This window comes from Macrobrachium nipponense, chromosome 34, assembly GCF_015104395.2.
Source record: "Macrobrachium nipponense isolate FS-2020 chromosome 34, ASM1510439v2, whole genome shotgun sequence".
Taxonomy (NCBI): domain Eukaryota; kingdom Metazoa; phylum Arthropoda; class Malacostraca; order Decapoda; family Palaemonidae; genus Macrobrachium; species Macrobrachium nipponense.
In genome coordinates, this window is record NC_061095.1 from 29,786,733 (window position 1) to 29,812,779 (window position 26,047).

The 26,047-nt window shown below is 40.9% G+C and overlaps 1 protein-coding gene across 1 annotated transcript in view; it reads right to left on the reverse strand.

Moving 5' to 3' along the window:
• Nucleotides 1-286: 286 nt before the first annotated feature.
• Nucleotides 287-26,047, reverse strand: part of LOC135207685 (uncharacterized) — a 42,430-nt gene continuing 16,669 nt past the window's right edge. Inside the window, exons 4-5 of the mRNA XM_064239524.1 lie at nucleotides 6,533-6,595; nucleotides 287-424 (exon numbers count right to left, since the gene is read on the reverse strand). Of these exons, the coding sequence (XP_064095594.1) occupies nucleotides 305-424; nucleotides 6,533-6,595 (183 nt within the window). The 3' untranslated portion in view covers nucleotides 287-304. The remainder of the gene's footprint in view (nucleotides 425-6,532; nucleotides 6,596-26,047) is intronic.

The window sequence follows — 26,047 nt, forward strand, 5'->3', positions numbered from 1 at the left end:
ACTCTATTATGTGTCATAGTGTTTATCATTACGGCACAATACCCAGCTACAAGAACATGCTAAAAGATATTTCTTTGATATTAGTCTAGTCACCATGGGTGCTGGCGCACACACGGAGGGTAACTCCTTTGAGGACTCAACAGCGACAATCAAAATTAGGTTTTTCCTACATCAAAACCTGTGTTTTAAAGTTCATTTTTAGGGGTCCTAAATATTACAAAGAGGTGTTCCAATGTTGAATCTGCACATGGCAACAGTAGTATTTCTTCTTTGTGAAGTAGGATCCACACGATATTCACCATTTCTAGAGTTCATTTTTAAGAGAATTCAAAATATTACAAAGAGAAGGTGTCCCAAGGTTGAATCTGCACACCGCAACAGTATTTTCTTCTCTTGTGAAGTAAAGATCCACACACAAGTCACTCTGAAAATATAAAGTAAAAGCTAAATCACCAAAACAAAATTGCATTGGCATTCCATGGAGGTATATTAAGAGTTGAGGTACTGTCCATCAAGATTAGCATGGAATCCTGTTTATCATAGTAGTAAAGGCAAAAATAGCAGTATATAGAAAGGGAGGCTTCTGGAGGATAAGCTAATAGTAACACAGCAAAATCAAAGGGAAAAGAAATCACAGACATAAAATGAAATAAATAAATAAAAAACTTAAAATGTAGGACAAGGGGTTGAAATGACATTTTAATTAAATTAATTTTATTTTTCATAGCCAACAAACCTGAAGTCTTAATAATAGGATCAATCTTCTGCATTGGCTGGCATCGGCTGTAAACCAGTTAAAAACAAAAAAATATTGTATATGCAAGGAATCTGTAGCATCTAGCATCTAAAGTGTAGAAGAGGTGGAATCTGGTCAGCAATCACACTTGAACCCTGTGATGCCTTTAGTCTTTCCTCTATCCCAGGATTACATGAGGGTTGGCTTGAGGTGGGCAGTCAATGTTAAGACCTGAGTTTGTCAGCTATGAAAAATAAAATTTAATTAAAAATTTGTTCATGTGTGGAACAAACCTTCAGTCTTAACAATAGGATAGACTCATACTTGGAGGGAGGTACAAGGAAAAATTCAGACACTTGGTTGCCCTCACTTTGTTGAGGAAAGACCTCACCAGAGAGAATGGAGGAAATGCATAGGCTTGAAGGCCCTCCCAGTCCTGCAAAAGAGCGTCTGTTCCGGCACTCTGAGGAGTCTGGTAAGGGGCGGAGATGATCTGGAACTGAAAATTCAGTGGGACGGCAAACAGATCGACTGTGACAAGCCACTTCTTCCTGAGGCTGTCGAAGACTCCCTGGCAAAGCGTCCATTCCAACCCTTGAACTTTGTTCGGTCTCAACAAGGGCGTCTGCTAAGACGTTGTGATGGCCCAGGATAAACTGAGGGACCAACGTAATCCTCCTGTCTTCTGCCCAACATAGGATTGATCGGGCTTCTTGAGTGAGAAGGTCTGACTGTGTGCCACCTTGGTGTTGTCGACGAAGATCGCGACAACCGAACCCGACAGTGATCCTGAAATGAAAGAAGGCCTAGGTACACTGCCCTTAGTTCCTCCAATTTATTGACATAATCCTCTCTTCCTCTGACCAAAGGCCCAAAGCAGCTTTGGAGCCTAGGAGTGTGCCCCAACCTTGATCTGAGGCATCTGACCAAAAACATTAGGTCTGGCAGAACTGAAAGAAGAGACGTCCCTGACTTGAGGCGGTGAACTTGCACCCACCAACAGAGATCCTTCCAACATTGTGGAGAGGAGGCAACTATCGTGTCCTCGGACACAAAATCCCATGACTAGCGAAGTGTCGATTGAAGGGACCTCATTCTGAGACTAACTCGGGAACCAGTTGGATGAGGGATGACAAATGGCCCAGGAGAGTCCTCCAAAAATTCTTCGACCAGACTTAGAAGCTTGTCTATCCATTTCTAGAGGGAGTAGCCTCAAAATCTGGGAATTCAAAACAATCCCCAGATAAGTCACAATCTGGCAAGGGATTAGATTGGACTTGCGAAGTTGACACGATTGCCCAACTCGACAAAGAGACAGAACTATCTCCTTCAACTGGAGACATTTCTCTAGAGATTCGGCCTAGACTAGCCGAATTGCCCAGATACCAAAGCATCCTTACATTTAACCAATGCAGAATAGCTGAAACAGGGCCATCACCCGAGAAAAGACCTGTGGAGCAGTGTGAGGCCAAAAGAAAAGGGTCTTGAACTGGAAAACTCCAGAGTCCGTGGAAAAAAAACCGAAGGTAAGGTCTGTTCTTCGGATGGATGGGGATTTGCAGATAAGCATCCTGCAGATCGATGGAAATCATCCAGTCCCCCATCCTGACGGATGAAAGAACAGCCATGAACCATCTCCACCCTGGAACTTGGACTTTAGAATGAACTTGTTCAAGAACGAAGATGTATGATGGGGCGCCAGGCACCCAAGGCCTTTAGAATTACAAACACCTGTGAGTAAAACCCGGGAGAAGGAGGAGCTAGCTCTATGGCATCCTTCTCCAAGGCTTGACCCCTGATTTGAGTGAGGGGGACAATAACTGCTAAAACTCGAGAGGATGATTGGAAATTGGAGGTCTCGAGACAAAAGGGATCTTGTAGCCTACCTTCAGGACCTCCACTACCCAAGCATCCACTGCTCTCTCCTGCCAAGCTGACCAATGGCGAGAGAGACAAGCTCCTACTGCGGTCTCCGGGTGAGGTAATGACTCTTACTTCCGAAAATTCTTAACACACAGACAAGGAAGAAGAAGAAAGTCCTCCTAGAGGTTGAGCTCTTCCTCTGCCCTTAGGTCCTGTCAAGAACCTCTACCGCGTTTCAAAGGATGAGCGCCAAGGAGGAGGGGAAGCTAACGCGACAGAAACCTGAAATGTACTCAGGGAAAAACGAGCCAGAAGGAGGAGGTTGTTGGGATGGAGCAGAAGGTGCAGATCTGGCACTAAACTTACGCTTACTCCTTGAAGAAACGGGAGGAAGACCTGAGGAAAAAGCTCTTGATATGGCCCAGTGAGCTTGGGAAGAGGCATCACCTTGATGTTCCTTCAAAACCTCAGAAAGCACAGATGGATCAAATAGGGAATGCCAAAAGGAGAAGAGGACAATAAACGGTTCCCCTGAATCTCCGAAACAGAAGAGGGTAACCACGACAAATACAGGTTACACCTTAAGCTAAACTAGAAAGGCCTGCATTGAAGCAGCAAGCTCGTTCTGATGTACAGAAGCGATTGCAATAGACGAGCAGAAATTTCTCAAAAAGAGCAGCATTGGGAAGAACAAACCCAGGAGTCCTTGACATACATTAAAAGACCTCCAAGGACACCCCATATTGAAGGATTGAGTTTCTTGTAAGGAGCTCATAACAGACTCCATGGCAGTAAGTCTCGATCGAGACCGAAGCCTTGGAAAGCAAAGGTTGACCTGAAAGTCGGGCACAAAAATCATGATTGGGTTTGGGGGGTCAAGAGAATGAAGTACCATCCACCACCTAATAAACTCCTCTCCGGTGTTGTAGAAGAGAAGAGAGCTTCCTCTTCCCTCCCCGATACCTTCGAAAGTTTAGTGGGGATGTCTGCTCACTCTCACGAACCTCTGAGCAAAGGGATAATGTAAAAATTCCCGCGACTGGGAAGGACCATCAAGAAAAATCCCTTCTATAATAAAACGAGGCGGAGGCTGCTTCTGCTTTTTAGGCCTCGCCTGAGGAAGAAAAACTCAAAATTAAATAAAAGCTTTTTGAACTCGACATCATGACTGCCATTCAAGGAAACATCAATATCACACGAATCCACGTCCTCATCATCATCGTCAGATCCTAACTGAGAAAACTTCCCCTGAAGTAAAATCCTGACAACTAGCTGTCTTAGGTCTAACACTAATACCCCTCCCCCCTTCTCCTAAATAAGCGCTCTCTTCGGCACTGTTACAGAACTAACAGGACATATTGGGTAAAGAATCAGCAGGCACCTAGCAGGACCAGATCCCCAAGGCCTTCACCACGACGGGGTTCACAAGCCAGGGTATCTGTCGCACCGTTACCCATGGTGCTGTTGACAGGTACTTGACGAGGAGCTGAAAATTAATCTAAAAGTGTGTTAGACATCAGGAGTAAAATTCTCTGACAGCTTGTTAAACTTGGCTGAAATGTTGCTATCTAAACTAAGCTGTAATGTTTCAAATTTCTTCTTCCAACTAGTTTCCATTGCCAAAAACTTTGAATCAAAATCAGAAATGACTTCATTAATTACCGGTTGTACAGGTGGCAAAGCATCAATTAATTCGGGATCGGAATCACACGATACCAAAACCGAAGTGCCAGAACCATGGGCGCACAAGTCAAGGAAATCATTAGATACAGGTCTAGCTACCGATTTCTTTTTCTCCTTAATTAATCTTTTACGCTGCAAGATTCTTTAATGTTTAATATACGTCATCAGTCTTTGTCAGACCAAGGCTTACATAAGTCGCAACGAAGTCAAGTCACAAACCTGTCCACGACAAGAGCTACAAAAGTCAAGGGGTTCATACTCCTGCTACTCATCCTTGTCCCACAAGCCAGGCAATTCCTGATGTTGCTAGCAGAGGGAAGAATCGAATTCTCTTGGCTATCCATTGGACTGTTGGACAGGTCACATAATTCCGGTCGCACAAAAGTTCGTTAATATAAAATAAACACCACAATAGAAATAAAAGTTAATTCACTAATTCGTGGATGTAATACGTGAATGGTAATTAACATAAAGCCGCACTAACAATTAATGAGAGCTTTAAAGGCACAAAAGATTTAGGAAATTTATAACAAGTGGCCATGATGTAAACAACATGGGCGCTCGTTAACACTGGTTTTCAAGGGAAGGTTTAGTACCTGTCAACGGCAGTGTTGCCAACTGGCAGATATAATAGGAGGTAACAGGGTTGCCAATATGGTAAATTTTAGTACGGTTTTTGGGGATTTAGGGCTAGATAAATTATATTAAGGTAATGTTTATTAATATACATATCAAGCAGCTGGACATGTGATAAATCAAGTACATGGACAAGTGTGTCAAGTACGTGGATGAGCAATGAACCATGTACACGGACCAGTAATGACACCTGTGCACGTTTGTGTCAGGTGGAGCGATACAAATGGGAACATCGGGGATAAGATAATTCGCGCCTAAGGTATCCCAACTTGCCTTGGAAGATGAACGGTGAGAGTAGTACCTTCATCACATACACGGGCGAGTGACGATCCACAGCCGTGTTACCATCTCTCCCTAAATCGGAGGTATCTCGTCATGCAACAAACTCGTACAGCCCAGAGGAGGAAAGAACCAGCCTGAGAACTCTGTTTTTTTTTTTTTTATGAGTGGAGATCAACACTGACTGGAACAACACGTCCACATACAATGAATGGGAGAGTCACATCCATACTGGGAGGATGGAGAAATCCCTCTCTCACTCTTAGAAGTCTTGAATTCACCCAACGGGAGAAATAGGGAAGGGAGGAAAGGCAACAAATGTCTTGCCTGACAACGCCTTCTAAAAACTCAAGGACACCTTCCAACACTCTCATGACATGAGCACGTACGGGAGAGACACGTCCGCTGGCAAGTACATTGATGCATTCCTTCCACAAGCTTCATTCCTAACCTCAGGAAACACAAACGTGCAACTGTGGAGAAAACGGTTGATGCACTCTCTTAATAGTAGAAAACACCGGAACAGCTACTACCAAACACAGCAAGTACCAACTCCAGGGAGATCATACTGATGGGTCAACCAACCACGATGGCGACATGGACAAAGATGGAAGTCATGTCGCTGCACTCCAGGCGTTCTCAGACATGTGAAAAGATAAAAGATACATAAAAACATAAATGTCAATACAAATATTTCCAAATTATCTTAAAAAACAAAAGTAAAAACATTAAAACCAACCGGGTCCTGTCTCTCTAGAGGGGCAATACTCCCTTAGAGGACAGACCAGCCTATCACATATAAGCAAGCAGTGACAATGCAGAGGATAAGTCGTCTCTACTGCAAAACATGTGTTCCAAGGAAGGTCAACACTGCAAACAAGGAAGGCTTGCCTAAAAAATGTTGACGTCAACGGAACTTCTGGGCTGTATAAAGAGAAAAAAGTGCAGGCTATGATGAAAAAACTTGCTTGGTAAATGAGAGTGAAGTGATACACTGCTCTCCAAGGCGGTAAAAGAAAGACTGGCGTATCACAGGGTTCCGAGCTTGGTCTATGACTAACATCCGCCTTACGTATATATGATGAGTTGCCATATGCCACAGATGCCTTGTTTTACAATCTTTGATTGTTTTAAACCGGTCTCCAGCTAGTGCTAAAAGATTATCCTATTGTTCAGACCGAAGGTTTGTTAGTTATGAAAAATAAAAATTGATTAAAAAATTTGTCATATCTTGCCTCCACAAAAAAGGCCTCAAACTTTTCTGCATGTTAAATTACCTTTGAATGTTTAAATGAAAAGCATACTACAATGAATTTAAATACTTTTTAAACTTACATCTAATGCTTGAAGATTCTTGATAGTGCATCTGATGGGGTTATCAGTAACTTTTTCAGTGACCTAGAGAGAGAGAGAGAAATACAAAGCCTCAACAGGAAATTTCATGTGCATCTAATATTTACTTAAGAGGAGCGCCAACACCATAAGGCCCCATTAGTAAGAAATTACTATTTCTACCTTATAATTGAAGGGATTTTGGTTCAGATTTTAACCTTTTATTCACAAACTAATAGTAATAAAAAATTCCCTCGAGGGGATATTTAGAAATTCAACCTCTATGTTCATTTGTTTGTTTTTGCAATTAAAAATACGTAATCATGATGTCATTTTTTATGGTAATGTCAATTGTTTTGTCCTCAAGGAGTTACCCATCCATGGTGTGCCAGAGCTCAATGGTGACTAGATTAATATCAAAGAAATATCTTTTAGTCGGGTACTGTCGTAATGATAAACACTACAACATGTGATAGAGTGTAATGGACTCAAAAGATAGAGCATTTTCTCTTCTTCAACATGGCGAACCCAGTTTTCCAACGTCAAAGCCTGCAAGAAGTGACTATTGCTCATGTGTATCAGCCATCTTGTTTACGACAGGGCCAGTAAAAGACCAGGAATCATTACCTTTCTAGTCAATGTAAATTGCATATGTCAACCAGTGCTCCTTACTAAAATAGCTTTGGTTCTCAATTTTTTCATCGAGGATCATGGAAACATCTAAAACTTGAAAGTTAAATATACTTATTTTTAAGCTCCAGTTAAAAATTGTTAGCTTAAACTGTGGAACAGGTATTTATTTTTGTATGAAAGCCAAAAACCGGCCTTTGTTTTGCAAGCTTTCTCACCATCTATTTTTGCTAATTGTGAAAAACTCAAATTGGAAGGATCTGTCATTCTATTTAGAAGTTTTAACCAAAGAAATTTTCCACAATTTATTATTAATTTGGAGAATCCTTTCAGATAGCAATGTCTACAGTAGCCTAGGAGGTAGCCTACTTAAGATGATTGCCTAAAAAATTCAGTGAGAATAATTTAGACTATAACCTAGGATTACATATAATAAAGGTGATTTAAATACATTAAGGTAAGCAAGAACCTTTTAAGACATATTTCCTTTTAAATAGCCTGTATACTTAAGAAGCATGATATAAGTAATCCAGGACTAGTCAGTACCTTATATTAAGTCTAAGTGATAAACTTCTAGTAACCATTCCATTATTGGACTAAATAGTTAGCCTACACAAAAATAGTACCCCATGCCGGATGAGATGGTAGCCTAGCTTTAAGGCTTCATACTAAGGTAATTGTGTTTAATGTAACCCATACCCATAAAGTGTGAATTAAATAATCCAGATCAAGCAGTATCCTAGATCAGAGTAAGTGATAGCCAAGCTAAACATTAAACATTATTGGGTTACTGTTTTATATACAGTAGTACCTCGAGATACGAAATTAATCCGTTCCGAGGCGCCCTTCATATCATGAGGTTTTCGTATCTTGGACCACATTTTACATGTAAAATGACTAATCCGTTCCAAGCCCTCCAAAAACACCCAGTAAATTATATTTGCCAGGCCTCAAACACATGTTCTAGGGTTACGATGCCGATCAGACGGAAGAAATATGACTCCAAAAAGGCAAAATACTGTACATACTTGAGTAATATTCAACTGCATGTAATGTTCAACCCCATTTTTACTGCATATATTAGGACTTTAGCATATGTCCCTTAGCAATAAGCCTAGCCTATGTTAGCGGTTGCTACTGTAGCCTAGTCTATGATTCTGACATCTAAACCTAAGAAGCTAAAAGCTTAGAATATGCCAATAAAATGTATAAATAATCAGTATGTACTCATTCCAAATAATTATTAATCAATCATTAACTATAATACACAAACAAACAAACAAAAACCTTCCAATCGATTGTTTACATTCAGCTCTTACTGTCTTACGAGTACCGAACGAACGCCAAGCAATCATTTTTCCTAGGACACAGTAAGCCATTAATTTTCATTAGTATCTCTCTTCAACTAATGAAACTACCAAACAGTATAATAACCATTCATTTCTATTCTTTATTCTGTCTTTACCTAATGGAGATACGAGTTACTGACAGCTATAATGAAACATATATGTAACATAATATTAAAACAGAAGATAAGAAATTCTAAAAAATACGTATTTGTTGGCAGTCCTGATTATTTATATTTTATCATATCTAATTCACAATTTTTTTTATTAAATGTATTGCATGTACTCATTTCAAATATTATTTTAAGTAACCATTAACTATAATAAACAAACAAAAAAAAAACACTTCCAAACTTCTGTTTACATCCAGCACTTACAAGTATCGAATGATCGCCAAGCAATCACTTTACACAGTAAGCCATAAATTTTCCATTATCTCTCTTCAACTACTGAAACTACCAAACAGTATAATAACCATTAATTCTATTCTTTATTCTATCTTTACTAATGTTTTTTTTTTATTAAATGTGTTGCATGAATAAGTTTTTCAATTTACAGCATCCTTTTACCAATAAAATACTTAAGGACAAGGGGTAGATGCTGACCAATAGGAGAGCAGGATCTTAATGGGGTAACTAGCATCAAGAACCAATGGGAGAGCGGGAGGATGGTGGCGAGTTTACTCAGCTGGCGGCGCGGGAGTTTTAAAATTGTTCCGGTGGTCCGGGCGAATCTCGGGACTTTTACAGCAACAACTTTCGTATCTTGAAAACTTTTCATATGTAGAGCTGTAAAATTTTTTTCTTATTTGCTTTCGTATCTCGAGTTTTTCGTAAGTTGAGCCTTTTGTATGTCGAGGTACCACTGTAGTACTATATACCAAATAAAATAGGCTTGGATATAAACAACAACCTGGGTTAGACAAAAATAGTAGCTTAACTATAAGGTTACATATTAGTTGAGTTTGTTTTATGTAGCATATGCATCTAAATGTGATCTATAACAATCTGGATTAGGTAATACCCTATACTAGGCTAGAAAGAACAAATAAGCCATTATATACTATATATAAATGGTATTTTAGGCTTAATAAAAAAGAACCTTGCATTTACTATTCGGTAGCCTATCTATAAGGTTAAATAATAACAAGGTCTGTGTAGCCTATATCCTTAAAAGTTATATAAACCTAGAACAGGCAGTAGCCTAACCAGATTAGGTAGGAATCTATTTTTAAGGGAATATCGTGCAGTTAGTTTAAAAACAGTATGTCCAGAGTATCAGAAAAAAAGAGCAGTCTCAGCTACTTAAAACAAATCCAGATGATAAAAGAGGGTTATTTCTGTATTTATATCCTTATGTTTTTAAATAAGCCTAGAATAAGGAATGGCTTAGAATAGGTTAAGCAAGAACCCTCTAAGCAGTCCTTTATGCTTAGCTTAACATAGATTATACTAGAAGCATTAAGCTAAGCCATATAAAACTATAGCTTTGGTTGGTTAAACAAATTGGTTCATAAAAATTAGTCTGAATGGCATGACAATTTAGAATTAAAATTTCACATGGCCATTGCAAAAAGATTAACAGATTAGGTAAGTAATACAGCAATATAAGGGTTTTAAAAACTAACCTAAACCTCAAATAGTTTAAGGTAACACTAACATATTAAATAAATAAAGTTAACCTGTCAGATGAGTATGCTAATGATACAGGGATTTACAAGTGTCCCTTTTTCAAAGGCAATTCATGTTTACTAATCAGTTTCTAACAACAACTTGGTTTTTCACTACAGGGCTACCAATTAGACAGACACCCAGCTCAAGCATTCTGTAGCAAATTGCTTGGTTCGCTTTTTGCCCACATATTTTGAACATACTCCTTGTAAAAAAAAAAGACAAATTTGCCTGGTCACCTGATGTGCAAAATTTGTAGTGCGCTTCTGGCAGAAAGTTTTAAGGATGAAACAGCTTGTTATAAGCTGTCTCACAGGGTCCTAGGGTTCAGCAAGTGTGAAGAAAGGGGAGATTATATCTATCTGGCAGAACTCCAGCAGCAGTTATTTAACTTTATCTCAGAAGATTTATGTTTGGGCCAAAACCTAGTAACATCAGTCCCAAATACCTCCCATTAACCCTGCAGAGGAAATAGAGGAATCTTCACTTAAGAGGTGATTTTCTCACAAAAGAATATGAAGTTGATATTGCTACCAAAATGACCTTGTTGAACCCAGAAGGATCAGGACCACAACTTTCAGCTAACCATGGGAGAAATCTTCCAGAGGAATTCAAATCCCCCATGCAGCTTTCAAAAGCTGATCCAGATCTTACCCCCAGAAAGAGATACAAGCATCCACCTAACTCCAACTGAAATAACTACATTTTGGGAGGGATATATATAGTAACTCACCCAGGAACTCTGCCTCCTGAGTAACAAGCAGTTACTGTTCAGCTGTGGAGGCTGTCATATTATGCAAGTTCCCTCAAAAGAGCTACACAGTTTGCAGTGATGTACACTCCAAAGTGTAAAAGTACTGAATCTTGCAACCCAAAAGGGAGAGAGGAAACAAATTCTGCCCAAACAAGGTCTAAGGTTAGAATTCCAGCTGGAACCAACAAAATGGCCATTTCAGACCAAAAAATTTCAGAACAAAACATAACAAGGGCTCCAATATCCTCCCCTCATGATACTGATACTATGTGCACATCCTCTCCTGATGCTATCTAATTATGAGAGAAAAACTATGATCGAAGTTGTGCATGTGGCGTTTAGAGACAGGACAGCATTCCCTAATACAGAATGGCGCCTGATACCACCTTCGCCTCAAAAAGAAAAAAATTCTCTTGCCTAGGAATATAGCATAAAAGCTACAGAACAGCCTCTCCCATTTTGAATAAAACTCAACTTGCTCACCAAGCACCCGCAGCTTCTGTCCCTTCACTTCTAAAATAATTAGCCATGTGAAGGCAGACTTTTGAATTATGTAACTAGAAAACAGGAGCCAATGACAGAATTAAAACCATTTGCCACAGTCCTCCTTGTTTAAAAAAACTCTACCAAAGAATAAGCAATGCTTCAACTCCCTTTTGAAAGGATAAAGCTCTCCTTAGATGTAGCTACTCAGCAATTTGGGGCCCCTAAGAGTTTTATGAGAACCATATGGGAAGCACTCTGAATTTTTAGACTGGCATATAAAAGCACCAATAGAAACATTGGAAGGCTCCAAGTCACTTCCCATGTGACTGCTATTACAATCTAAACCCTTCTGTAAGGACCTGTTTGAGGATTCTGTTGTAACTCAACTCAACTCAACAAGCAAGCACACCAACAAAACTGTATAGTGTACACTTCTCAGTGTCTCAGTGTGTGGTCAGTATGGGGTTGGTGTGCCAGCTCGGTGGCTGCGAGTTTGATTCTCAGGCATTCCACTAAGGAGTGAGATGTGTATTTCTGGTGATAGAAGTTTGCTCTCGACGTGGTTCGAAAGTCACGTAAAGCCGTTGGTCCCGTTGCTGAATAATCACTGGTTCCATGCAATGTAAAAACACCATACAAACAAACAAACAAAACTCTTCTCAGAAAAGGAGAATTCAGGAAACGAAAGAAATTTCCCTTGACCCAATCCAGAAAAAGGCTTGCTTTGATAAAAAATCACATAAGCCTTCAGTAACTTCCAAACAGTTTCCTTTTCCTCCAAATAAAACAGGTAGGCAGTCAGAAGGGACAATTCCTTCAAAGGTACAACAACCACATCAGCAAAGACATCCTTTTCAAAAGGCTCAAAAACCACCTTATAAAGGAAAATGAAAAGCACACTTGGAATGTCTGTCAAGGGAAAAGGTAGAGGAAGAGGGTTGGGGACACCAATAGGAATTGTTGGGTCCTCTTCCCCCCCTCAACCTTTAAAGGGGTTCTTTAAAAAACCAGGCCCTCTCTGGAATATTATGTGCAGAAGGCCATGTTAAAGGAAGCCATGGAGAAACATGCACATTCACAACCAAGCATGTCTCTTCAGTGTTCTCCAAAAGGATCCCTCCGAACGGAGACGACTACTGTTGCCCAAATATGTTCAATCCACTCCAAAAGTGGACTTACAGTTTCTATAGATCTGAAAGATGCATACTGGCACGTTCCTATCACCACTCCTCCACCCCCCTTCTTATGCATTCTGGATAGGGGGTGTGATATGTACAGGTTCAAAGTCATGCCTTTTGGGCTAAACATTGCCCCCAAGAAGTTTTACAAAATTAGTAACATTAGTTGTCCGGGAACTCAGAAAAGGAGTACAACTAATAACTGACCTAGATGACTGGTTAATCTGGGGGTCCACAAGAAAAGGGTGCCTGAAAAACCTAACAGCAGTGGTCAACAGACTCCAGTCAAGAGTTTTATATGGAAAAAAATCCTGCCTCATAACCAGCAGACACTTTCAGTGGCTGGGACTGTTTTGTGATACTCTTCAGGGCCTGTTGTCTCTCCCCATCGAAACTCAGAACAGAATAAGGAAAAACCTCAAAAGGTCCCCTGTGAGGTGAATTGCAGAAATGTGTCACTTCTTTACTTGTGCCATCCGAAGAAGGATTGGCTATTAAAACCCTCTTTTTTACGCCAGACCTGGAACGTAATTGTTTTACGTTCGACATTTTTTGTTTTTGTCCTCCCCTTTGCCGACTGGACGTATTTTACGTCGACTTACAAAAGTTTTTTTTAAAATTCGCGGAAAAATGGATGCTGGAAGTTCACGGATCAAGGTGTTGTTTTGTTTACAATCGTTACGCAGGCGCGCAAGCGCGAATTTCTTTCTTGCTGCACTAAAAAGTATCTGTGACCCATCTTGGAAATTATTTTGTCACTTTGACATAATTTTTGTACCATTGTAAATTAGCCGTTACATGAAGTATTACATATGAAAATGTGCGCATTTTTATGTAGAATACAACAATAAAATACTCATGATAGTAGCTTTTATCAGTTTTGAGATATTTTTATATAAATAACGATAATTGCCAAAATTTCAACCTTTGGTCAACTTTGACTCTACCGAAATGGTTGAAAAACGCAATTGTAAGCAAAAACTCTTATATTTTAGTAATATTCAATCATTTACCTTCATTTTGCAACTAATTGGAAGTCTTCTAGCACAATATTTCGATTTATGGTGAATTTATGAAAAAAACTTTTTTCCTTACGTCCGCGCAGTAACTCTTCCGAAAAAAATCATACATGCGATTGTGGTAATGTTTGCACCATTTTAAAATTAGCCGTTATATAAAGTTTTATATATGGAAATGTGCGCAATTTCATGCACAATAAAACTAAAAACAACCCATGGTTGTAGCTTTTATCAGTCTTGAGATATTTTCATATAAATAACGATAATTGCCAAAATTTCAACCTTCGGTCAACTTTGACTCTACCGAAATGGTCGAAAAACGCAATTGTAAGCTAAAACGCGCTTATATTCTAGTAATATTCAAGCATTTACCTTCATTTTGCAACAAATTGGAAGTCTCTAGCACAATATTTCGATTTATGGTGAATTTATGAAAAAAATAATATTTTCTTTATGTCTGCGCGGTAACTCTTCCGAAAAAATCATACGTGCGATTGTGGTAATGTTTGCACCATTTTAAATTAGCCGTTACATAAAGTTTTATATATGAAAATGTGCGCAATTTCATGTAGAATACAACTAAATTAATGAAGGTTGTAGCTTTTCTCATTTTTGAAATATTTGCATATAAATCACGATAAATAGAAAAAAAACCACATTCGGTCAACTTTGACTCTACCGAAAGGGTCGAAAAACGCAATTGTAAGCTAAAACTCTTTACAGTCTAGTAATATTCAGTCATTTATCTTCATCTTGAAACAAATTCGAAGTCTCTAGCAAAATATTTAGATTTATGGTGAATTTAAAAAAAAATCTTTCCTTCCCTCCGCGCGCGGATTCTCCGCCACAAATCTCCGAAATGCCTACGTACCACTCTCGGAATATTTGCTCAGTTTCATATTAAGCATTTCATAGAGTTTTATATATGAAAATGTGCGCATTTTCATGTAGAATAAAACGAAAAATATTTGAAGGTTGTAGCTTTTCTTATTTTTGAAATAATTGCACATAAATAATATATATATAAAAAATTCGACATTCGGTCAACTTTAACTCGTCAGATATGGTCGAAAACTGCAATTGTAAGCTAATAATCTTACAGTATAGTAATATTCAATCATTTGCCTTCATTTTGAAAGAAATTGGAAGTCTCTAGGACAATATTTAGATTTATGGTGAATTTCTGAAAAATATAGTTTACGTCCGCACGTTACGAATTCATGCATTATTTTGTGATAATATTTTCTCTGTGTTGCTTTTATCGTTTTACAATGTGTTATATACCAAAATATTGCAATTTAGTGTACATTACAACGAAAAAAAAAAGTAACTTGTTAGCTTTTAACCGTTTTGCGCACAGCGCGATTTGAATACAATTATATATGAAATTTTGTTTTTGCGCTATCATATATCGCATTATTTATATATGATAATGATAATTTTTTCATTTCTGATGGTTGCATACTAAACTTCAGCCAATGACAAAAAAGGGAGCAAAAAATGAACTCTTAATCTTGAAAACTATGTTCGCTGTGATTTTTTGAAAAAAATATTTTTTCCGCTTCCGCGCTCACTCTGAAACACCTCCGGCACACGGGAGTCAATTTTTTTTTTACTGCTTCGGCGTAAGAGGGTTAATATCATATTGAGAGGAGGTGAGCATGAGCCCAATCTCTAGATGCAGGACATTGCAGTGGTGTTGTCTAAAACCAACAGAATATGTCTCTTTTGGAGGTTTGAGTTTTTTGAGACAAAAAAGACAGCCATCAGATCCAGGAAACTCATATGACAATTCCTCAGAGTAGCTGATCACCTCCTTGCCACCTGACAATCCTCCCATTGATCTCCCCAATGTGTCAATGAGTCATCTGTGTGTATTGTCACTTGTAAAGATGGACGAGTCAGGATGACCTGTTTTGCCAGAGATTTCTTCAGGGTCCAATGCCAAAGTATCCCTCCAACTTTCTGATTCTTTTGGCGAGATCAGTCTCTCATCTTTTTTCTTGCATGCGATAGCCAAAATTTGTTCACACTTTTCAATTGCAGTTTGAGTATTGGATCTATTAATGATGCAAACTGCAGCAGACCCATCACACATTCTAATTGCCATTTGGAAAATCTGGGCTGTGTAGACTCTCTATCAAGGAAAATGACAGCCTCAACAGTGGACATTGGACAACCACTCTTTTCAAACAACAGCCAACATACTTTCACAACTAGAAGTGGACCTGTTTACCACATATGAGAATCACAACTCCAGTAAATGTGTCTCCATACTTTGAAAGTCAAGCAACAGCAAGTGATGCCTTCCTACAAGACTGGAACAAGTGGAGGACGATATTTCTTTTTTCTCTATTGTTCCAGATTTTGAAGGTTTTGAGCAAACTCCTAACCTTAAATGGAACAGCTTATTAATAGCTCCAAATTTGCCAAACAGGCATTGGTTCCTATTACTTCAAAGATCAATTCCACTATCGTCACCTTTTCTATGACAGAAAGTAGGATGGAAAGTCATTTACACATCCTCCTTTCAGAACAGAAACCTTCACATATGGATTTTTTTAATATTATCTACCATGAAAACTATGCAACCAACATTCTAGGTATGTAGTGTAAAAATTATGGACATCATCTATCCAGCAATACCGTCCATATGGAAGACATGGTTAGATTATATCCATACTGAGAGCCCAGTTGAGATTCCTATATTAACACTTAAATTTTCTTATACAGTGGACCCATGTATATTTGTTTTCTTGAGATTCTTGGATTTCTCTTTGGACCATACCTACCCATTATTTGCGGGAAATTTGCCTAATCGCAGTATTTTTCATTAATATTGTATTTTGATATTTTCATGACTAAATGCACTTTTTGTGATACTATTATAAAATTTAGTTATAAGCATTTTAGAGGGGTTTTTCTTGTGTTTGAACTCTCAAAATAGGCAGTTATATGCGCTTTTAGGGGGTTCTGAGTATTTGAGGATTCTAGCAAATACAGGGGATTCACTGTACAGGCAGCCCCTAGTTATTACCGCTGGTATCGGTTACCAGCAAATCAGTTTTACGGGGCTTGTTCAACATATTCATAACTGGGATTTACCCTCCATAGAGTTTATAGTTAACCGTTGTCTGGTTATTGTGGCTTAGCCTTGTCCGGTTATCATGCTTAGCCAAAGTCCTGAGACCGCCTCATAAAATACAAATTTAACAAATAGTATGTATCTTTCCTTGGCTCTTTTTAAAAAGTTATCCTTTACTTCGCTGTATCCAATAAACTGTATGTATAGTCTTATACGTATTACTATTGTATTATAAAAATACAAACTGATCATGTTTTGGTTTGGAAAAACCAGCTGATGGAGGTAAGTTTATTTTGCCACATTTAACTCAATTCAGAGCGATTTTCTTGCTTCTATTTAGCGTAAATGGATTCTCTAAGCAGAAAATACCAAATTTGTAACTAATTTGTATTTTTCATAACTAACAAACCTGAGGTCTTAACATTAGGATTTACTAGCGCCAAGCTGGAAACCGGTAGAAAATTAAAATTACACTGTGAGATCCATGGGGACTAATTGGCATCTATACCAGTCACGGGGCAGTATACCCAGAATGCCCACGGCTACCTGTGACCCATCAGTTATATTTCTAACCCAGTTTTAGACTGCTAGAGGGGTGGTTCGAGGTGGGCCTTTAACTGTTAAGACCTCAGGTTTGTTAGTTATGAAAAATACAAATTAGTTACAAATTGGTATTTGTTCATACACGAAACAAACCTTCGGTCTTAACATTAGGATAGACTTACTATTGGAGGGAGGTAAGTTCTCTACAACTGACTGGAAGTTTGCCACCTTATCCATTTCCGAATATATATGGGAAATTCTAGAGAATGGACAATGAACCTAGGACCAAAGATATAAGCGGATCTATTGGTTTCTCCCACTGGGTGTAGATACCATTCTACTGTTTACTCTTGTCCCTTGCTACTGGATCCACCTTCACCCCTCTTTCCTTATTATCCAGAGGGGTGTGTTGCTACTGAAAAGTATATCATCAGCTAAGATAGCTTCACAGTATGGCTGACCATCTCACCTGCATCTAGTCCGTTCCAGCACATGACGGTACTCTCCTTCATACTGCCCGTAGTTAAAGGAGTAGGAAGAAAGTAGTAAAGAAAAAAGACCAGTCATCCCATTCATTCTACTTTCATACCTTCATCTTAGACTAGACGCAAACTGACCCGCCAGGGGCACTGGATGAACTATATCACTTGTTGGGCCGCCACCACTGGACCCAAGGAAAAGGTGTCCAAGGATCTATGGGCAACATCTTTCAAATAAAATGAGGTGAAAGTTGTTTGGCGCTTCCACACGCCAGCTTTCAGAATTTTATCCACAGACATGTTCTTCTTAAATGCCAGGGAAGCACTCACACCCCTGATGTCATGAGCTCTAGCTCCCACCTGGCTATCTGACCCTCTGTCTTCTGCAGTATAAGCATTTCTGATTGTCTCCCTTAGCCAAAATGATATTGTTATTCTTGGACACTTCCTTATTCTTGTTCCGTCCTGTACTTACGAACAACCTAATGGCACCCCGGCCTGATGGTGCCTTGTTATCTTTAAGTTACTCCCTTAGTGCCCTGACGGGGCACAGGAGCATTTCAGCTTTGTCGTTGTCTACAAAGTCTGCCAAGGAAGGTATGGTAAAGGAGTCGAATCTGCCGTCTACTATTGTTGGATTTTGGGTCTTTGCCACGAATTCTGGGACAAACTCACACACCATTGATCTCCAACCTCTCGAGTGCTTTATGAGATATGAGAGGCCATGTAGCTCCCCCACCCTTTTGGTTGAAGCCAGGGCCAATAAGAAGACTGTCTCCAGGGTCAGGCTCCTATCCGTGGACTGCCTTAGTGGTTCGTAAGGGGGTTTTGTCAGACTACTCAGTACCTTGGTCAGATCCCAATCTGGGGCTTTTAGCTCCTTTGGTGGGCATGACTGTTCAAAGCTCCGGCATCAGCATGGCCAACTCCCATGAAGACGATATGTCCACTCCTTTCATCCGTAAGACTGAGGCTAGAGCAGCCCTGTACCCCTTCACTGCAGATACAGACATATGTTTTTCTGTTCTGAGATATATCAGAAAGTCTGCCTTAAACTGCTGAATAGTGGTACCCGTAGTGGAGACACGTTCCCCCTACGACACCAATCACAGTATGCTGACCACTTCCCTTGGTATACTGTCGCAGATGATTTTCTGATATTACCTGCCATCTGAGTTGCTGCTTTCTGCGAAAACCCTCGCTCTCGGAGTGGAGATACTTGACAGTCTCCACCCGTGAAGCGATAGGGACTTCACCGACTGGTGGTACCTCTCCACGTGAGGCTGACACAGAAGGTTGCTCCATGGAGGTAACTCTCTTGGCACATCTACTAGGAGTTCCAGTAGGTCTGGAAACCACTCTGCTTTCGGCCATAACGGGGCTACCAGGGTCATCTTGAGGTTCTGAGACCGCACCTTACCCTGTTCAGAACCTGAGGATTAGACAAAATGGAGGAAATGCGTACACGTCCAGATTGTCCCAGGGGTGTTGTAGCGCATCTTCTGCTGCTGCCTCTGCGTCCGGGACTACTGAACAATACACTTCCAACTTTTTTTGTTTGTACCTGGTTTGCGAATAGGTCTATGATCGGTCCTTCCCACAACATGAGCATCCTGTCCACTACCTGTTGGTGTAGGACCACTCCGTTCCCAGAATCTGATCCCTGCGGCTCAACTTGTCGGCCACTAGTTTCTTTTTCCCGGAATATACCTGGCCTTGATGTCTACCAGGTTCTCTATAGCCCACTGGTGAAGTTGAACTGTCATCACATGTAAACTGCCGAGAAACTAGGCCTCCTTGCGTTGTTTATATAAGCTACTACTGTGGTGTTGTCTGACATCAATACCACCGAGTGTCCCTTTACTCTCTCCCGAATTCTTGTAGAGCCAGGAAAGCTGCTTTCAACTCCAGCACGTTTATATGGAGTTCTCTGTCTTGCAACTCCATTTTGCTGACACCATCAACTCCTCCATATGGGCTCCCCAGCCTTCTAGTGACGCATCCGAGAACAGCAAGAGGTCTGGGGAGGATTGTTGAAGGGGGACACCCACTGTTCAGATTGTCGTCGTCCACCCACCACAGCAAGTCTTTCCTCACTTCTGCCGACAAGGGAATTTGCTCGTACGGGTGATCTACTGTTGGTGACCAAAACTCCTTCATCCTCCATTGTAGGGACCGAAGGTGTAGCCTTCCTTGTGGTACTAGCTTCTCCAGGGAGGTTAGGATTCCCAGCACCACCTGCCACTGTCTTGCTGGCTGTGTCTGCTTTCCCAGAAAGGCATTCACCACTTGTTTGCATTTCTGTACTCTTTGGTCTGTTGGGAATACTTTGGCTTGTGTTGTATCTATCACCATTCCCAGATATTCCAAACGTTGACTTGGATCCAGCTGCGACTTCTGCTGATTCACCACAATACCTAGGCTGTGACAAAGCTGCAGGAGGGCAGCCCTGTCCCTGAGTAATTTCTCCCTGGACTTTGCTATCACCAGCCAATCGTCCAGATCTTATCAGCCTGATCCCCTGAGCGTGCCGCGCCCACGCCGACACGAGGGTGAACACTCTTGTAAAAACTTGAGGAGACGTTGTCAATCCGAAGCACAGGACCTTGAACTCGAAAGCTTTCCCTGCAAGACTGAAGCGGAGAAATTTCCTTGAAGACTGATGGACTGGTATCTGAAAGTATGCGTCCTTTAGATCGACTGTCAGCATAAAGTCTCCGATTCTGACTGCTTGTAGAACCGTTTTCGGAGTTTCCATCTTGAAAACTGGTTTTTTTTCCTTATAAACAGATTCAGCGTTGACAGGTCTATTACTGTCCTCCACTCCCCGTTGGCTTTGTGGGTACCAGGAAAATCCTGCTGTAGAAGCCTTTTGTCGGACTGCATACTTGTTGCACAGCTCCTTTTCCATCATCTTCTTCACTTCGTCCTGCAGAATAGTGGCCTTCTGAGATTTGTGGCTCAGTAAGGACGTGGGGTAATGGTTGATCTGTCAGGGGCGGGGTTATCTCGAACGGAATCAAATACCGATCCTGAGAACATCCACCACCCACTGCTCTGCCCCTAGTTCCTGCCACACCTTCCAGTGATTTGCCAGGCAACCCCCCACTGGTGTGGCCGAGTGATGGGAGGCGCCCATCCTATCTTCTTGAGCCTCTCCCCCTTCTATTTGCCCCTTCCTCTGTTGTTTTCTATTGTGAAAGGGCCGATGAGTTATCCTCTTTGAGGAAGAGGGTCTTGTGACTCTATTAGGGATGCTATGTCTCACTGGTTTCTTTCGAGACATCTGCTGTTGTCTTCCCTCCAAAGGAATAGTTTGGGACTGTTAGAGGTTTTCCTAACTGCCTGTTGCACCAACCTATCGTTAGTGTCCATCCTTCTTCTATCTATCGCTTCTTCCAGTATAACCTCTGGCAACAGTAGTTGCGATTCCAAGATATCCCCATTCCTCATTGCTAACAGGGAATCCAAATCCACATTGCGGCTTAGTCTAGCCAATGCTGCATCTCTCCTCATTAGCAGGATATTTGCCCAAACATTGGCACTTACGTTTGTCAGGTACGCAATCGCCTTGGACCCTGACTGTAGTAATCTAATGAACAATGGTTCATCTACTACTTTCCTTGTTGCTTCCGAGGATGCAATTTTCGCCACTGCTGTTGACCAAAGGTCTAACCAGGACGCAGCCTGAAAGACAGAAGAAGCTGTTGCTTCTAACGTGGCAGCCTCTTGGTACGTCATCGAAGGGCACTCCATTTTAACCTGATCCAAGGTTAATCCAGGCCTTAACCTTACAACATTAGGGTTCATTTGTCTAGACAGCAAAGGGACCTTCGGTGTCGTATAATATTTCCTTTGCTTTATCATTGGAGGGGGAATAAATTTAAATGATCTATTAGATCTTAAGGAATTATCCCTCCCTGCAATCTTTGCGTTCACGTGTTGCAAGACCGATTCCGCATGACTCGAACAAGGCAATTCATACGACACCTTGGTATCCCTCTTTAGTCCAAACGCCATGTCAATTCCAGGAGGAAGCATACTGGCCGGTGTTTCTGTCTTCTCCGAAAGGCTATTGAATTGACGAATCAAATCAATAACCTCTGCATACGAGGCCAGAAACTCTTGGTTTTCTCCTTCCTCCGGCTCTAGTGTACCACTCTCCGTCACGAGAGATGTTGTCTCGCCTCTATCTTCTGACAGACGGCCCGGAATTCCACGGCCGCCTGCCCCTACGGCCGCGGCCTCTTTGATCTTTGCTGGCCGCTGTTGGCTCGATCCCAGATAGTCAGCAGGGGAACGAGAACGTCTCACTCTCTCTCTGCTCATGGATCTAGAGCGAGAATCTCGTCTAGATCTCCAAGATGAAGGCTCCCTTGAGACAGAGGTAAGTTCGTCTTTATTAGCATTGGCATCGTTTTCGAGCGTCGGCGAGCCGGCCTCGGCCTTCTATCCAGACGGACACTGCCTTCCACGAACGTATCCGCCGAGGTTGCCAACTCTCTATTTTTCGTACTTTTAATAGGAGCTTTATCGTCCTTCGTACGTATTTGAACGCCTTACGGGCGAAACTGGGACCTGCATTCCATCCTCTGCTGCACCTTTCGCCGCCAACGTCGATTTTACCAGAGGCATCGCAGTTTTTGCGATCCGAACTGGCAACTCCGCCTCGGCCGCTAGCTCGCCGGCCGTCACCTCTCTCGCTTGTTCGGACTCTTGTGAACGGCTTCGTCTGGCAACCTTGTGCTTAATAGCCACTGATTTTCCGACCTTCTTGCTGACTTGGAAATGACAGTCTCCGTCCGAAGAAGAGGAAGAATTGATTCTTCTCCTCTTGGCCCGAGGATCCGCTAGGAACTCCCGAATCCTCCTCCAACGCTTGACTGGCGCTCGCCGTGACGTTATCGGACTTAGCGATGACGCCGAACTAGAGGAAGAAGACGAAGAAGGCGAATCACACTTTTTCTTTTTGTCTCTCTTATTCATTCTCTCCTCTATATCCTGTAACTTCTGCATTACAGTTTGCATTGACGGATCAGAAGGCGTATTAGCGTCTGGGTGCAGCGAAAAAGGAAAAAGCCAGAATCGGTCTGTGACGTCATCACGCCTGCCATCTCAGAGTGTGACGTATGTTGTGACGTCATCCCTCTCGTAGGGAGAGACTGAGAGGTTTCTGCTGGTAACCGCACGTTTGCTGCCAAATTACCTCCCACGTTCTGCATCGCTGTAAATACTGAGTGGGATGGAGAAGCAGCGGCATTAATTCCCATAAATTGTAAGCCCGGGGGATGAGGAACATTCAGCGCTGCCGGACCCTGCTGGAACCGTGACGTCATATAATGCGCAAGCAGACCATCCAAGGTTGGTACGCCTGGTAGGCCAGCGCTGACCACGTACCATCTAACCTATGCGCTTGCGTAGCAGGAGCCTGGAACAAAGATGGCGGATCTCCCCCTCTACTTGCTGGGAACAAAGGAGAGTGCAAATTATTCATAAAATTACCCAAGGCCCCTCCTGACGTTTCCGATACAGAACCGCTAGGAGAAACCGAAGGGGTATGAGACAATTCAAAAGCAGGTGGAGAAACATATGGAGCAGCCTGGTTTATTACCGATACAAAAGAAGCCGGTAAGATTTGGTCATCCAAATGGCGTCACCCCCTTTCTTTTGTATTGGCTTTTCCCATAGAACTTCTTCCACTGTTCCACCGACCAACCGCGACAAACAGAACACGGATTAGTAATCGTACATACGTTTTCCCTGCACTACTACACGTTGGATGAGGATCCGTCGACACCGAGGTTAGGAACCTAGAACAAGGGAAGCCACTGACTCCTGGGCATTTTCCTTTGTCTCCTCTTCGAAGCGGTAGACGATCCCGATGTTGAGGCAAAATTCTCCATCATACCACGTATACACTCTTACCACACACTGATCACACTTGGAGAAAGAAAAGGAATGAAAAATAAAAAAAAAAAAAAATGAAATGGATAAAGAACGGGCAAACTGAAAAAAACCGGCTTTAATGAGATAGACAGTAACACGTCTTATCTTAAAGGCGGTAGGAAAATAACTGATGGGTCACAGGTAGCCGTGGGCATTCTGGGTATACATGCCCCGTGACCTGGTATAGATGCCATTAGTCCCTGGATCTCACAAGTGTAATTTTAATTCTACCGGTTTCCAGCTTGGCGCTAGTAAATCCTAATGTTAAGACCGAAGGTTTGTTTCGTGTATGAACAACTATATATATGGGACAAGGCTATGTTTCGTTATATGAAGTGTTTTAAAGTCGAAATATGACTTTAAATATGTCTTGTTGTGAACTAAATTTTTTTTTTTTTAATAGATGGCGCTGTTGCCATCATGTTTTAGTTTTGAAAAATCAGCGGAAGAAGTTAAGTTTATTTTGCTGTATTTAACTTGATTCAGAGCGATTTTCTTACTTCTGTTTAGCGTAAATTAATCTCTAGAAATATTTATATGGGAAAAGGTTATATTTCGTTATATGAAGTGTTTTTAAAGTCAAAATGTGACTTAATACATCTTGTTATGAACTAGATTTAGCTATTTTCTTTTTAATAGATGGCACTGGGAGCATGTTTATTTTGTGTAAAAAATTAACAGATTCCTTTCGCTATTTTGACCGTATTTCATCATAATACGAGCTTTACGTATTTATCCTTTATCAGTGTGAAAACAACAATAAAATCAGTTCTTCCACGCCCAGCATTTTTTATTAAAATACTTTTTCTCCACTATACATAATTTGCAATAGAGTTTCATCCATTCCACTGATGCACGATAATTTACAGTCATTAGCAGTGTGAACATTGTTTTCTCAGCTTCAGCTACAAATGCTGGTTAAATATAAATGTATAATGTAAAAATATATAAAGTCATATTCTACTTAATGTCATTTGTAACAAAACTACGGTAATTATTTACTATCGTACAATGGTTGAAATGCTACAAAAGGCAATCTTCCTGATTGCATTAGGAGCCGTATTAGTGAATTGGGCTCTCTTATACTGGGACGATGAATCACGCAAACTGCTTATACAGGCAGTCTCCGGTTTTTGGTTGACTCGGTTAATGGCGATCCAGTTTTATGGGGTTTCTCTAGCTCCATAAAATCTGCAATTTATGGCTTTTTTCTTCTTATATTCCTTATATTAGCGCAAATCATACATAATAGTGGATGCCAACTACTGAAACTCGGCGCCATAAATTGCTGAGTTTCGGTTAGTTGGTGGTTTTAGTTTATCCACACCCGCTGATAACTGGGACTGCCTGTGATTAGTAATGACTGTTCCCTGGCCTATCATTCTTGGCCAAGAATAAGGATCCTTTAAGAAGGAAACCTATTCTTAAAAGAAAACTCAATTTAGCAGACAAAACATAGTGCACAGTTCAAGCACTTAAGGTTTACCTAGAGGTCACAACAAACATCCCAGAAGGCCTGATTTTCCTACACCCTAGCATGATTAAACCACTCTCTCTACAAGGGCTGAAGAATAATTTTAGTGTCGTTCATTAAAATGGCTAACCCACACTCCTTTCATAGGTCGGATGATATTAGGAAAGTAAGAATGTCTTTTTTGGCCTTCTTCAGAAATGTCTCTTTTGAAGAAGTCTCCAAATCTACAGGGTGGTCATCAAAGAGTATTCTTAAGACATTACTGCCATAAGCTTGAACAAATCTGACTACACTGTGTATTAGTTGGTGGTATGGTTAGTCCTGACCCCATAGGCACTACAGCAGAAAACCAGGGCACCCTACATATGTAAGATCTTGTTTAGTTTCTTGTTTTTTGTTACCAAACTTGTGGCTTGACCATTACCAGAAAAGTTTTTGTTTAGCTCTTTTGGGTTGCTGGGATTAAAATTTTGAGAGCTTAAGCCTTTGTCACCTGTCAATTTCTTAGTAAAGCTCGTTGAGGACAAAAGATGCAACTACACTATAAAAAAAACAGGTTTTGACATAGGAAAAACTTATTTTTGGTAGTTGCTGTTGAGTCCTCAAAACCCTCCCACTTCCCTTACAAAAAGGCATGGGATCATCCTGCATTAACGGCTCCTGGTCTCTTAATGGCCCTGCCGTAAACAAGATGACTGAAGCACATATGCAATAGTCACTTCTTGCAGGTTTTGATGTCGGAAAACTGGATTAAACCTCATGAAGATACGAGAAAATGCCCTCTTATCTTTGAGTCCTTTATACTCCATTATGTGATATAATGTTTATCATTATGACAATACCCGGCATAAGACCAGGCTAAAAGATATTTCTTTGATATTAAGTCTGGTCACCATGGAGCTCTGGCA